Genomic DNA, 13,612 nt, shown 5'->3' with positions numbered 1-13,612 from the left:
CTAACACTCACACATCCAACCCTGCTCTATGTCCTGCTTCCCCTTGAACAGTTTCCATTTAGAATACTTTCGCTTTTGTCAGAATCCGACTTTCTTGGGAATTGTTTCTTGATGAAGACCACTTCATATTCTGATGATAACTACCCTGTCTGTTTCTATGTGTTGGCTCCCCTTAGTGAATGCCTCCTTCAGTTAAGGGGATTTCCCTGCTTCAATCAAAAGTGGTCCAAAAGTGTGTCGGTGTAGCCAAGTGTCACTGCACCAACCCTCGTCAATTATATATTTATTTAGTGGCATTGTCAGCAACAGATGGGGAGAAGACCGTAACACCTGAACAGTCTAATAAATAAACATAAAGAACGTTAGTATCTCCCCACACTTGTGCGCTCAGTGCCTGTTGGTTTTACTCAATACAAACTTACAAATTATTGTTTGACTTACTAAAAGGGGTTTTAATTAAGTAATTGCTTTGTGAATATTACATCATATTTGTAAGTTACATCCATACCATGGATTTGACTAAGATAGGTCAGATCCTACGTTTAATACATTCTTTATGAACCAACAATAACCTTTTGGTGCATGTGCCTTTTGTTTTCACCAATCCATTGGCTTTCTCTAGGCTAGTTAACAGATCCCTGTTTTTTACCAGAATATTAGAAACCCTAATACACATTAACTGTCTGTTGTGTTCAAACAGAACACCCTTATTCAGGATGAATATTCTTACTGTATCCGATAGATATCCTTCCAGCGTCAGCTGCTTGGAAACTTTTTCGACAGGAGGCATAGTACACCTCGATATATATTGACCGTCAACGCCTCTTGACTCTACTGTGCCACTCGTCAGCTCTGGACGCGACATGGGACGCATATATATACACGTCACTATGCCCCTGTACCTCAATAACCCCCCACAGCCCAAGCTCAGCAGCCGCAGAGGAAGAATCTGTAGGATTCGGCTTGAAAAGAGGCAAACAGGTTTTTTATGTTGTGAGGAACAGAACCGTACTGGAAGCCTCATGCTGACAGTACCAATACAGTGAGGCATCAATTGGGCAGCTAATCACCATAACCTCGTCCCATTAGAGAGGACAACCAGAATAGACAGCAGATGACTTTCATAGTGGGCCGAACGGGAGAGTGATGAGGCATCTGCGGGGGGAGAGTACATGGAAAGAATATTACTATTAAATAATTTCTCCTTCAATGGACTGCATTCTCCCGCAGATTCCTCATCAGATAGACTCCCAGGTAGCAGTACAGAGTGCGGAGGTGGGATGAAAGCCCTCGGACAAGGAAGCTTTGCAATACTGCTCTGCTGAATCGAGCTTCTTAACTACATACCACATCCAAGCAGTAATGCTTGGTGAAAGTGTGTATCAACGACTACATCACTGCTCAACATATTTCCTTCACCGGCACAACCCACTGCAGTTTTTTTGGTTATTCATTTATAATGCGCACCAGACCCGGGGGTATCAGGGCGCAACAGTTACAGGATTATGCAAGTCTTAGGTCAAGGTTACAAAGTATGCAAGAAATAGTACAGGTACAAGACAAAAATAAGTCAATAAATACAATAAAGAGAATATACAGATGCAGTACAAGAGTGAAATCACTTACAAGCGTGCTTTAGAGATCTGTAGACTTAAGCCAGTTGATGCAGCTACGTCTAATATTCAGATAGGGTTGATCTTCTCTGATGGGGACTGGTAGGGAATTCCAGAGTTGGGCAGCTTTAACGGGGAAGCTGCAGCCACCGACCTTTGAGAGTTTAAATCTAGGGATGGTGAGGCAGTTGGTGTTGGTTAGTCTCATGGGTCTGGCGGATGTTCTCCTGTGGAATCTATCTGTGAGGTAACTGGCGGCAACATTGTTAAGAGCTTTATGGGTAATGGATGCAGTTTTTAGCTGGACTTTGCTGTGGGTAGAAAGCCAGTTATTTTGGCGCCTAATCACAGATATGTGAGATCTTCTAGCCACCCTGAGTGCGGCTCTTAGGGCATGGTTTTGGAGGATGTGAATCCTTTGGAAATTCGATTTGTTGGCACCGATGTAAAGGGCGTTACAATAATCTAGCCTAGAAAGTAGGAGGGCTCTGGCCAGGATCATGCAATTGTCATTAGAAAGGATTTGCCAGTTCTGATGAGCTTACAAGTGTAGGCAGTGGCAGAGGCCATGGTGTTCACTTGTTTGGTGAAAGAGAGAGTAGAATCAAGGTAGAAATCAAGGGTCGTTACCTCCTTGGCCACTTTTATGAGGTTACCATCAATTAGGAAGGAGGAATAATGCAGTGCGGTTGATGCAGCCACACCCCTCTAGGAATGCGCCCTAATGCCTGGTGGCAGATCTTTACCTGCTCTTTGAAAACACTCTGCGATCCAGAGAGTTATCCACCGAGAGATTGTCTGCTTGGACACAGCCAGACCCTTCCTGGGCAGAGAGAAAGCCACATAGAGATGGTTGTCATGCCTAAATTCTGCTGTTCTAGCCACATAAAAGCCGAGTGCCCTCTTAGGGTCCAGCCTGTGTAGCCTCTTCTCATCGTTACATTGATGCACAGGAGGATAAAAAACTGCAAATCAATGCTCTCGGACACGTGGAACTCAGAAACCACTTTTGGCAGAAATTTAGGGTGCATCTTCAGCGAAGCCTTCTCCCTGAAAAATCGTTTGAAAGGTGCATGCAAGAGAGTCTAAAGCTCACTTACACATCTTACTGACATGATTGCCAACAGGAAAGCCGTTTTCAGGGTAAGCAGCCGGATAGGGCAGGTATGCATGGGCTCAATTGGAGCCGCCATTAAAAATGTCAAAACCAAGTTCAGGCCCCAGTCTGGAACCAGAAACAGAGCATGCGGAAACCTATTTACAAAGTCTTTAAGAAATTGGATCATTATTGGGATTGTGAAGATGGATCCTTGATCTGGGGACCTCTTGAACACATAACCGCCAAGTAGCCCTTGACTGTGCCTATCTGAAAGCCTGCAGAGGATAGTGACAGATGCAAGCCCATCGCTGTACTGGTGGGACAAGCAATTAGGTCTATCGTGCATTAGCTAAACCATGCCTCAATTCCTTTCCATTTAGACGCATACAAAGATCTCGTAGGAGGTGTGCGTGCAGCCAGTAGCACCTCAGGTACCTCTTCTGAGAGGTCCCATTAATCATATCTCATCCTCTCAAGAGCCATGCATGTAGGTTGAGCGACTCTGGCTTCGGGTGGAGCATCAGACCTTCCAGCTGGGATAGGAAGTCCGGCCATTGAGGCAACAAGAGAGGTAGGCAGATGGTCAAGTCCAGGAGTTCTGAGTACCCTGTTCTCCTTGCCCAATCTGGGGCGATCAAGATAATGGTGTTTGAAATCTCCTCAAGCTCCTGAGAACCCATGGGATGGCAGTAATCGGAGGGAACATATATCGGAGGTCGAAGACCCACTACACCAGGGACGATTTCCCAGTGCACCCTTCGCTGGGAATTCCCTCGAGCAAAGCTGTCTGCACTTCCCGTTGGACCTCGTGGCAAACAGATCTACTGTCGGGGTCCCCCAATGAGCGAATATCTCTTCAAGAACATCCTGGCACACTTCCCAGCCCATTCTCCGTTCCTGCTAGATAGTGTAGGGGAGCAATGGCCACGAGGCCCTCCTCACCTACAGCTTCCTCCCCAGGTGAGGACCATGACTCGGTGGGCGCCCCCTCATGCCACCCGGGCCCAGGTGGAGGAGGATTCACCCGCCGACGACATTGCCCACACGTACCCTTTCCTTGCATTTACCAAAAATTAGTTAGGTCTAGACGCCATCTTGCATAGCAAACATGGTGTGAGTTCAGCACACTGTAACGAGGCCCCCACCTTTGGAGGGCCTTTCATGCATCTCTGCCGCCTCAGCAGCCCTGGCAGATCCGCTGCGAGCGCGTTCCCATGAGAAAGTCGGAGATGAGCTAAACCCGAGATGCCAACACGGCAACATTATATTAGTAACAATGTGATATTGCACCCCGTATGACCCGGACCGCAAGGCCGGGGTAGCGAGGAAAAAAACTGAAGCATCACTATCTGAAGAAGGTAGAAAATAATTCAAGTATTGGTATTAATGAACTACCTCTGTTTAAAATGTGAATAAACCATAAAAATGTAACGTTATATGATATCCCTCCAGGTCTGGACTAATGCTGCTATAACCACGGAGAAAGATGTTGACCAAACGTGTAACCTCTATCTGTAAAAGTGTTTTTCAATAGTATGTAGAAACTTGAACTCATATATGTTTTTGAATCACCCAAAGCGGCGAGCATCAATCTCTGTAGGCCATAACCTAGATATCCCTCGTATAACGTCTAATGTACATACAATACGCACACAATGTAGTGAATATAATGTTAGGTAATGAAAAGGTACTGGAACCGACTGTATTAAAGAAATGTGTAACGAAATTGAAATATATATGTGTGTCTAAATAACGTCAAAATAAGGCAGAACAGTATAAAACTTCTGCATTCACTGATCAGCAACGCACGAGGAAAATACCTTTGTGGATATATGCACGGCCATTCCCTCTCCCACCCCACCAAGCCTGCCAGATAAAAAAGCTAAGACTTGTGCCGCGCTCCCTCACCTCCCCCAACCAAGCTGGCGTTACTTCAGAGAGTCAGAGGCCCCGGCGCCGCAACCAAGGCCACAGCCCGCCACCTGTGTTATTTACAGCACGGTAATAAACCCACGGTTGAACCCACTGATCTACCAGCACCCTCTCATAAATCCCACGAACCCCCCAAGAATCCTGACCCCGTGCAAGGACGACCCCCATCATTGGGACAAGACACAGAGACCCATCTATATAATAACGTCTAACGCAGCAGACAGACATGTATCATTCGGCCCAGGCCCCAGAGCCCCGTCCCGCGACCTAAAATACCGGTCAATAGGACACAGGTAAATCTCACCCCAACCGACAACCACCAGACCTCTCACGAGGTGCATTCCTCATGTGTTGTGTTTATTTTATAAGATAAGCTGCTGAAGCGATTTATTAATGAACTTAAATGTCGTTTTCTGAATAACTGCAGTGTGCATGGCCTAGGGCAAATGAGACAGGAAAGGTATTCGTCATTTGTCACAGGCTGCCCCAGCACATCAACACCGCGCAGATGACCTCAAGCCGGCCTGCCAGGCCCAACCCAACCCACGAGGCTGACCAGTGACGTCGTCACGCCAAGACCAACCCCGCTGCAGCAACACCTATAGTTAGTCGACGCCACCCAATCCCAATTGACTTGTGCCCCCTATAGTGTTTAGGTATTGATGACGTTTTTTGTATTAGAAATACGCCTGTCTTTGCTATTGTCAGACAGAGCGCTCTCGTAGGTTGCAGAGTTCTTTGCATGCCTTATTCTTGGATAAACTCCCACTTACGCTCACCCGCACTCTGTCTTGGCCTTATTCCCACTACGGGAGAGTCCCTTATTGTCTCTCATTGCGGGGAGAATCGTGCTGAATTGGGGGCGCTTCCTTTCAATAGACAGATCAGACTCTCCAGCAACCAGAACCATGGTTGCAGCGCCTCCCTGCATAGGGACAGAGACTGATATAAAACAAAAAGATGTTCCCGTATGGCTATAATTCTAACACAGTTTGAGAAACTAACAGTACCTATTCAACTGATAGTTCATAGAGAGCAAATCATTACATTTAAGGCGAGTATACTTATATCACCAGTCCTACTGAGCCTCTGCGGTGCCATTTGTTAGAGGCACCAAACATGGAAAATTCAGAAGATATATGTGTATAGGGACAGAGACTGAGCACCCTGCGTTTGGTGATGTAGTGCATGTTCACTGTGTTGGCCGTCAGAATGAAGATGTGTTTCCTCTTGATGGAGCAAAGACCATCAGGGCCAAACCGATTTCCCGCAATTCCAGCCTGTTGATATGCCACTGGCATTCCATTGGTGACCAAAGGCCGCTCACCTGCAGGTCCCCGCAGTGAGCGCTCCAACCCTTCAAGGACACATCTGTGACTAGCTGGGCTTAGGGCTACGAGGACCAAAAGGGTTCCCCTGTGATCATGTTCCCTCTGCTGGCCCACCAAGAGAGGTCGCTGGTCACCGACCTCGACACCCTGAGAATGTCCTACATGGTATAAAAGTACTGGGACCACACAACAGCCACTGCAGGGGTCACATTGGCAGTCTGGCCTCCGATACCAGAAAAATGCAGTCAGCCATGAGTCCTAAGAGGCAGAGCAAGGAAGCTGCTGGTAGACTGGAAAAGCTTGACCATTTGCCTGACATTGGTGACTTTCTTAGGGGGAGAAAGCCTTCTCCACCTGTATATCCAGTACTGCTCAGATGGACTGGAGATTCTGTGGGGGTGTGACGTGGGATCTCTGGAAATTTAGGGAGAAGCACAACCTGTGAAGCAGAGACCAGGTATCCTCGAGCTTCGTTGCTAGCCGCTCCGAAGACATTCCTTGGATCAGCCAGTCGTCCAGGCATGGGAATACCTGAACACCAGATCCCCTGCGGTGTGCTGTCACCACTGCCATCAGCTTGGTGAAAACCCTGGGAGCAGAGGTTAAGCTAAGGGCAAGCACCTTGAATTGATGAGTGTCCCCTACGATGAATCTCAGGAATCGCCTGTGCCTCAGATGAATTGGCACATCAAAATAAGCGTCCTGAAGGTCCAGCAACACCAACCAGTCCTTGAGTTGCCGAGTCTGAAGAATTTCTTATAATGTCACCATCCTGAACTTGTCCTTCCTGAGGAACTTGTTCAAGTTCCTGAGCTTCACGATGGGATGGAGTCCTCCCCTTTTTTTGGATACCAGAACATAACAAGAGTACCAGCCTGATCTCTGCTCCGGTGGAACCTCTTCCATGGCACCCTTCAATAACAGGGCTCTCAGTTTATTTTAATTATTGATAAAGTGCACTGTCACCAAGGGAGAAAAAGGAAAATCTGAAGGAGAGGCCTAAAATAAGAAAGTCTTTAAAGCACGACGAAAAGAGATATTATCCTACATTTTCTGCAGGGTCAAAATCAGGGAGTGCCAGAGTCAGTCATCCGCCACCGAAAAGGTGTGGTTCCCGTTCCTGGAGCGTTGGAAACAAGGGATCTGCATACGACAAAGAGAGGCTGAGCGAAGGGGGCGAGGTGGAACATGAGGTCAGAACTTCACCTGTAAATACTCGGGCCCAGTGCCGTAGAAAGCACGATGAATGGTGCATAATGGCTTAAATTCTACACGGTTGGCCACCGGAAGTCAGTGTAAAGTGGCCAGAATAGGGCAGGACTAAAGCCGGAACGCCACCCAAGAAGCTACTCTAGCCACTTTGTTCTGAAGAACCTGCGGGTGGCAGAGCAGATAGAGAGGCTGAGCCAGAAATAGGGAGTTGCAATAGTCGAGAGATCCAGACACCATGGCGGACACAACCACAGACAACTTGATGGAAGAAAAGGAAGGACTTTCTTTAGGACTTTCAATTTGAAATAAACTGATTGACAGACCGAGTTCACCTATGGCTCCAAAGACAATGAAGAGGCCAATTTAATTCCAAGATTTCTAACCACCTGGACAGATTTCGGCAAGGGACCAGGGGCCAGAGACCAGAAATCTGCAGTCCATAATACAAAACTAGATACAGGACCCACCACTAAGACCTCTTAACCGAGAGAAGACAAACTTGGCAGCGTGCAAGGCTTGCTCCTGGAGATCTTGTTCCAGTTATTGTTGAGATGGGCGGGGTGGACTATCTGGAGGTTTAAGAATGGCAGACGGTGCTCCCCATTCGACAAGCTGCAAGGCACCAGCGTCAGAGGTTATCTTCTTCCACCTGACGAAGTGCTTGGAAATTCTCCCTCCAACCAGGGAAACATGTGGGGAGAAATCAAAGCGGCCTAGAGGGTGCTGCTGCCACAGTTTGCCAGCCCCTAGATGCAGGCCCTTCTGCCCCATCCAGGACAAAAGACACGCCTATGCCATTGCCTGGCTTGCGGGAGCAGTGCCCTGTTTCCAAATGGAAGATACCACCTGTAGCCTCTTCCCGTAAAGGAGAAGCCAAAAGATTGCTTTGCAGGTTGCTGCACAGCTAAGCCCAGTGACTTGGCAGACAATTTAGAGTCCTTGAATTTCTCCAAGGATTAATCAGCCTTCGGGCTAAACAGTTGCTCACCGTCGAAAGCTATGTCCAGAAGTTTAGCTTGGACATTCAGTGAGAATCCTGAGCTGTGAAGGTAGGCTGACCTCCTTAACACAGCGGATGTCTCCATTGCACGGCCTACGCAAATCGCAGTGTCCAGGCCAGACTGCAGTGTTTGGCATGCTACCTCCTCGCAATCATCAATGATCCGCATGAAACTATCCCACATTTCACTAGCCGGGATATGTTGCGCAGCTTCCGCCATGAGCCTCCATACTCAGTGAGAGTACTCTGCAAATGCGCATGATGCATTGATCGCATTCAGGGCCATGCTACCTGAAGCGAAGATCTTTTTGGCCAGGGCATCCATCTTCTTGGATTCCCCGTCTGTAGGGAGATTAGAGGTGGACGTGGTTGGTTCATGAACTTTTCCCAGACACCACACGCAGATGCCATGTGGGTCGGTGATCGACATTTTAGAGTTGTAGTTCTGGCAATGTTTAATCCTGAAGCCTTAGGGACGACATAGCGACAAAAGTCGATGAAAATGTTTTCTCACGGGAACAAATGTCGAATAGAAATTTTCTCTCATGAGAAACACTCTGAATAGCAGCGTGTTGAGCGCACAGAAAAAAGGAACTGGAGGGCGTAGTGATATGATATATAGGCGGCCAATATCACATCCGTAGTCGACGAGTGGCACGGTAGAGTGAAGTGGAGTCGACGATGGATATCGAGTCGTACTACGCCCCATGTCGAAAAAGTTTCTGAGCAGCTGACGCAGGAAGATTATCTACCTGATGAGGAATCTGTGGGAGAATGCAATCCATTGAACGCATGCCTCTTAACGCTAATGAAAAATAAAATTGTATTCTACACAAGAGACCTCTCCAAAAACATGAGAAGTATGTATGTATCACAACCTTATACAGTACAAACAGCATAACGATCCTAGCACCATAAGCCTGCTTCTGAGCCCTTTTGTGAGAGGGGTGGATAATCCTGGCTCAAGAAGCAAACAGGTTGTGGAGAAAGTCATAGGGCCCGATACACAGAAGCCTTGTATAAGGATGCAATCCCATTGGAAAATGCGAGTTTCACAAGATAAGAGTAATTCACTGAAATACTCAACCCATCAACAAAAAGATCTTTAACTTTGATCCAGTCAATGCATGAGCTTTCCTCCGATCTCAATGCTTCCAACAAATTGCTTTTGCAAAACAATCTCCGCGGGTATGTAGGGACAGGTTGAACTACATTAGAACTTCATATGGAATCCAGTGAAGAGATGAAAGTCCCAAAATGATCCATGAAAAGATAAAATAAAGTGAGGTCAAACAACTGGCAGAAAATAGGTATGAAAGGAACATGCTGTCATAAAAAATAAACCAAAAATACTCATGCAATGGAATAAAAAGACTGTAAAAGAAAACTGAACTGATGGAAGAAGTTGGGGGCATTTACATTTTGTGATTCAATTAAAATTAAAAAAATTAAAACATGATCAGAGATCCTTCTTGGTGGTAGGAGAGTATTCTAATGTTAAGATAGGCCCAAATACACCAATAAAGAGAAAAAACACATAATAGAGTAACTCCAAGTGCACGAGAAAACCCACCTTTATTTCCGTTACAAACGGCCGCTGGCAGGGCATACAAAGGACAATCCCAAATTAGTTATCATAAAAAAATTCTACTCTCTTACTTGATTGATTAGTGGAATATAGAACATATAGTCATCTATAGGTGAACCTTTTACTATTGGTTCTTATACAACTAATAACTCCTCCTAAATTCATCCTTCTACAAATGACACATTTCAATCTAACATGCTGTTGGTTGGCACTATACTACACTAGTCGATAAGAAGAACATGGCTTGATTGGTCGGCCATTTTGCATCCAGCCTCGAGCACATTTATGCAATGCCAAGTTACGTGGTGGGGAAGGAGAGGTGGGCGAACAACTATGACCCAGTTCAAAGAAGTAACTCCCTTCTCGTTCCCAGGTCTGAGACCTTTTCTGCCAGTCTGTTTGTGGCCTTGGCAGGTCGTCTCTGTGTCTGGATGGATATGCAAAGGAAATGGCAGGTGCAATGTGAAGGGAGGATACCTCAGTGGCAACGCGCGGGTCTTGGAAGCAAGACCAGGCTGAGCAACAGTGGTTCAAATTCGGGATCTGTGCCTAAAATCGACCTTGGGTATTAAGCATGCTATAAATACCTGCACTCGCATGATCTGAATATACAAGGCCTAGCAGGCTAATTCCTCCATCCCCCACCCCTTGCCTTGTTGCATCTTGAGACACACACACATGTATAGGGGCATTACAAATGAACAATAAAAAAAGAAGAAAATAATGAATTGGGACTGAAAGAAATTACCATTGTTTCGGTCACCTGGTAGAGGACCACTGTTCACAGCTCAATTTAATCTATTTAATGGAGTTTCTGCTATCCTAACGTGTGCGTGCTTTCCTTTCCTCGGCAGCCACTGTGTATTCATTTGTTATGGGATCAATTGGCACGGTAGCTACTGGCACCTGGCATTCAAGGATATGCCCATTTCTCACTACTACCAACTTCAACCAACTAACTTTGATAATTACAAGCTGTGTTCCCTGGGAAATGTTATTTGGTGCGGTTTCAGCTTTTAAGCAAACTCCTCTCTGCTCACTGATCCTGGTGCTTGGGCTTACTGTCTGAGCCTTGTGAGGCCTAGTATTTTGTGTTATGCAATTTTATGTCTGAATGCAGAATTTCAGAATTTCGGCCTTGCAGGATTTGGTCTGATTAATTGCAGTGTTTTGGTTCTTTCTCCACCATGTTATTGTTCTTCGTGTCTTTTTCATGCATGCCATCATTCATTATTCCCTGCCCGTGTATGCTGCAACCTCTGTCTGCTCATGTCTATACTACTTGTATACACAAAACAATGTTTGGAATTAATCCTAACCTCTGGCATTACCATGGGCAAACATCCAGACCATCGTTCTTTTGCCTGCCAAGTCAGTACAAAAGGAGAAAGACCATATGCAAATCAGGCTTGGTCCCACCGCAAAAGGGGCAACCCAGCCCTAACTGCTTGCTAACATCCCTTCTGCACGAGACTACAAGCATCCCCAAACGTGTTTCCCCCTTGTTGGGCCTCATCAGTGAGTAGTAGCTTGGGTGTCTAGGCCCAGCAGTCATGGGACCCATGTCTGGGCATGCCCGTCCACTTAAAGTGACTTACACAAAACAAAAGAGGTGATGGCTGGAAGGTTTGGAATGAATCCTAACCTCTGGCATTGCTCTGGGAAACTCTCCAGACCATCATTCTTCGCCTGCCAAGCCATTATCAAAGGAGAAATACCATATGCAAATCATGCTTGGGCCCACCTCACTGTTTTACATATGGCTGGACCTCTTTTGCAATTGCACAGACAGGCTAAAAAACTGTGGTGTGAAAGGTTGCCCAGAGCAGTGCCAGTGGTTCAGATTAATTCAACACTTTCCACCCATTACTTTTTTGGTTATACTACTTGTATAAACCTGTCTGGGTATTCTGCAACTCTCCTACTTATGTGAATGCAAACTACTTGTTGCCTTGCTTGTGTTGCGCAATCTATTCAACTCTTCATGGCGGATTGCATGGCCCTTAGTGTTTTACTGACTGTTTATAGAGCGGCTCTCAGCTTATATCTTCGTTCATGCTCGCGAACGGGTGGGGACGTTGCCAGATTTGGGTTCAACTCTCATCTCCATTATCACACTAACAAGTGTAAGGCTATAAAAGATATAATGGGGAATTTTTCAACATTGCCAAAGGGTATAGACGTGTGCGGAAAATCCAGGGACAGGAAAAGCAGGTACAAAGAAGACCAGACTAGGCCATGTATTGCCAGAGCGTTATGCACATGTGCAATGGAATAATAAGAAAAGGGGAACGACAGTTCAAGTGTCAGATGCAGGCACAGAAACCGTGCGTTCCCAAGACACAACACATACACCTCCGGAATGGTCTCTGAAGATCTCAATTAAAATATGCTGCTTCTTGCTTACTCTGTTTGAGATTGTTCAACGTTTCCTGTCGCTCCTTCTCTGGCATCATGGTATGTCCGGGTGGCATGGCTGGATCAGGGATTTTCTTTTGTCGCTCTTCTACCTCTTTGCGCCAGTGGTCTTTCAGTGCCAATAAACTGCAGAGAGAAGGAAAAGAAAAGATGAAGGTGTGACTGATCGAGCTGTTCCTGCTAATCAATTCGGCAGTGGCGAGCACCTGACATAACTAGAACCTTTCCATTTACAGTGACCAAATTAAATGTATCCTAGTGGGTCAGATGGAGACAGTAAAAACAAATGGGCTGAACAAGACACAGGCACATTACAAGCTGAAAACGAATAATAAAAGGAAAAGAATGGCCACATTTAATTAAGGTATTTTACTTAATTTCTTTCTTAATGGCAGTATGTACCACATGAGCGGTTACAGGTACATATAGCATGAAAGGCCAGTGTAAATTGTAGTGGCAGAGACTGAAGCTGGTGAAGCAACTGGCATGATGTCGATATGGAGGGATAAAACAAGCAAAGCAGCCGGAGAGCGAAAGAAATGCAGAAAAATACTTGGCCAAATTAGCATATGAAAATAAGACAGAAAGGCATATCGAATAAGAAAGCTGGAAACAGCTGACTGTACAGATGGCCAACATACAAGGACAATTCAGGTGGAACAAGCAACTGTGCTCACCGCAAGAATAATGAGGATTTTTCCAGAGAGAGAAAAAGAAAAACTTGAGAGTAAAAAGCTAAAAGAGGGAAAAGTGTAAATGGAGACATCACGAGAGAGGGGAAATCAAAGGGAAAAAATATCCATGCAAAAAGTTAAAATGTGCATGCAATTTTAGGTCTTCATGCTCTGTACTTCAAAGAGAACGATATTTGCTCTTTGATGTAAGGCAGGAAGAAGCGGTCATGTGATACATGCACATCCCCTTAACGAGTGTCTCCCTGAATCTTTTAATGGCATAACTCTTGCTATTGTCAGCTGAAACACGTAACCATATAGACAATGGGGGCATCATCAGGACTTTAGGCAGGCAGGTGAGAATGGATTTTAACTAGGGGCAAAAGGTACAGTTAAGGGCTGTACTAAGGTCCACGATGGGCGCATTTCTAAAATGTGAAGGAAATCCAGAAAAATAAAATTAAACTGGAATTACAGCCCCCATAAATCAATAACACAACACAACACAAAAAGAGTAGGAATTTATAGGGCGATTTTAGAATTATCTTTCTACCATCAATAGCATCCAAAAGACGCATCACCCAATTAGTTAAAAGTACAAAAGAAATATTCATTGGGGAACTCAACCTATCTTTCAGGTCTAGCTAGAGAGCCTTAGCTCTCAGCCAGTGGTCTTTTGCAGCAATATGTAAAGGGCTCTATTGTCCACCAGCCGCTCCATAATGCAGAAAGAAAGAGTGTATGA

General features: G+C 45.6%; 1 protein-coding gene across 1 annotated transcript in view; it reads right to left on the bottom strand.

Annotated features, from left to right (window-relative positions):
- Positions 1-13,612, bottom strand: part of ENKD1 (enkurin domain containing 1) — a 358,562-nt gene that overhangs the window by 25,488 nt on the left and 319,462 nt on the right. The window contains exon 7 of the mRNA XM_069655171.1: positions 12,183-12,319. Within this exon, the coding sequence (XP_069511272.1) occupies positions 12,183-12,319 (137 nt within the window). The remainder of the gene's footprint in view (positions 1-12,182; positions 12,320-13,612) is intronic.

Source organism: Ambystoma mexicanum, chromosome 1p, assembly GCF_040938575.1.
Source record: "Ambystoma mexicanum isolate Mex_15411 chromosome 1p, UKY_AmexF1_1, whole genome shotgun sequence".
NCBI lineage: Eukaryota > Metazoa > Chordata > Amphibia > Caudata > Ambystomatidae > Ambystoma > Ambystoma mexicanum.
The sequence above is the reverse complement of the archived record's forward strand: the minus strand, read 5'-3'. Positions and strand labels throughout refer to the sequence as shown.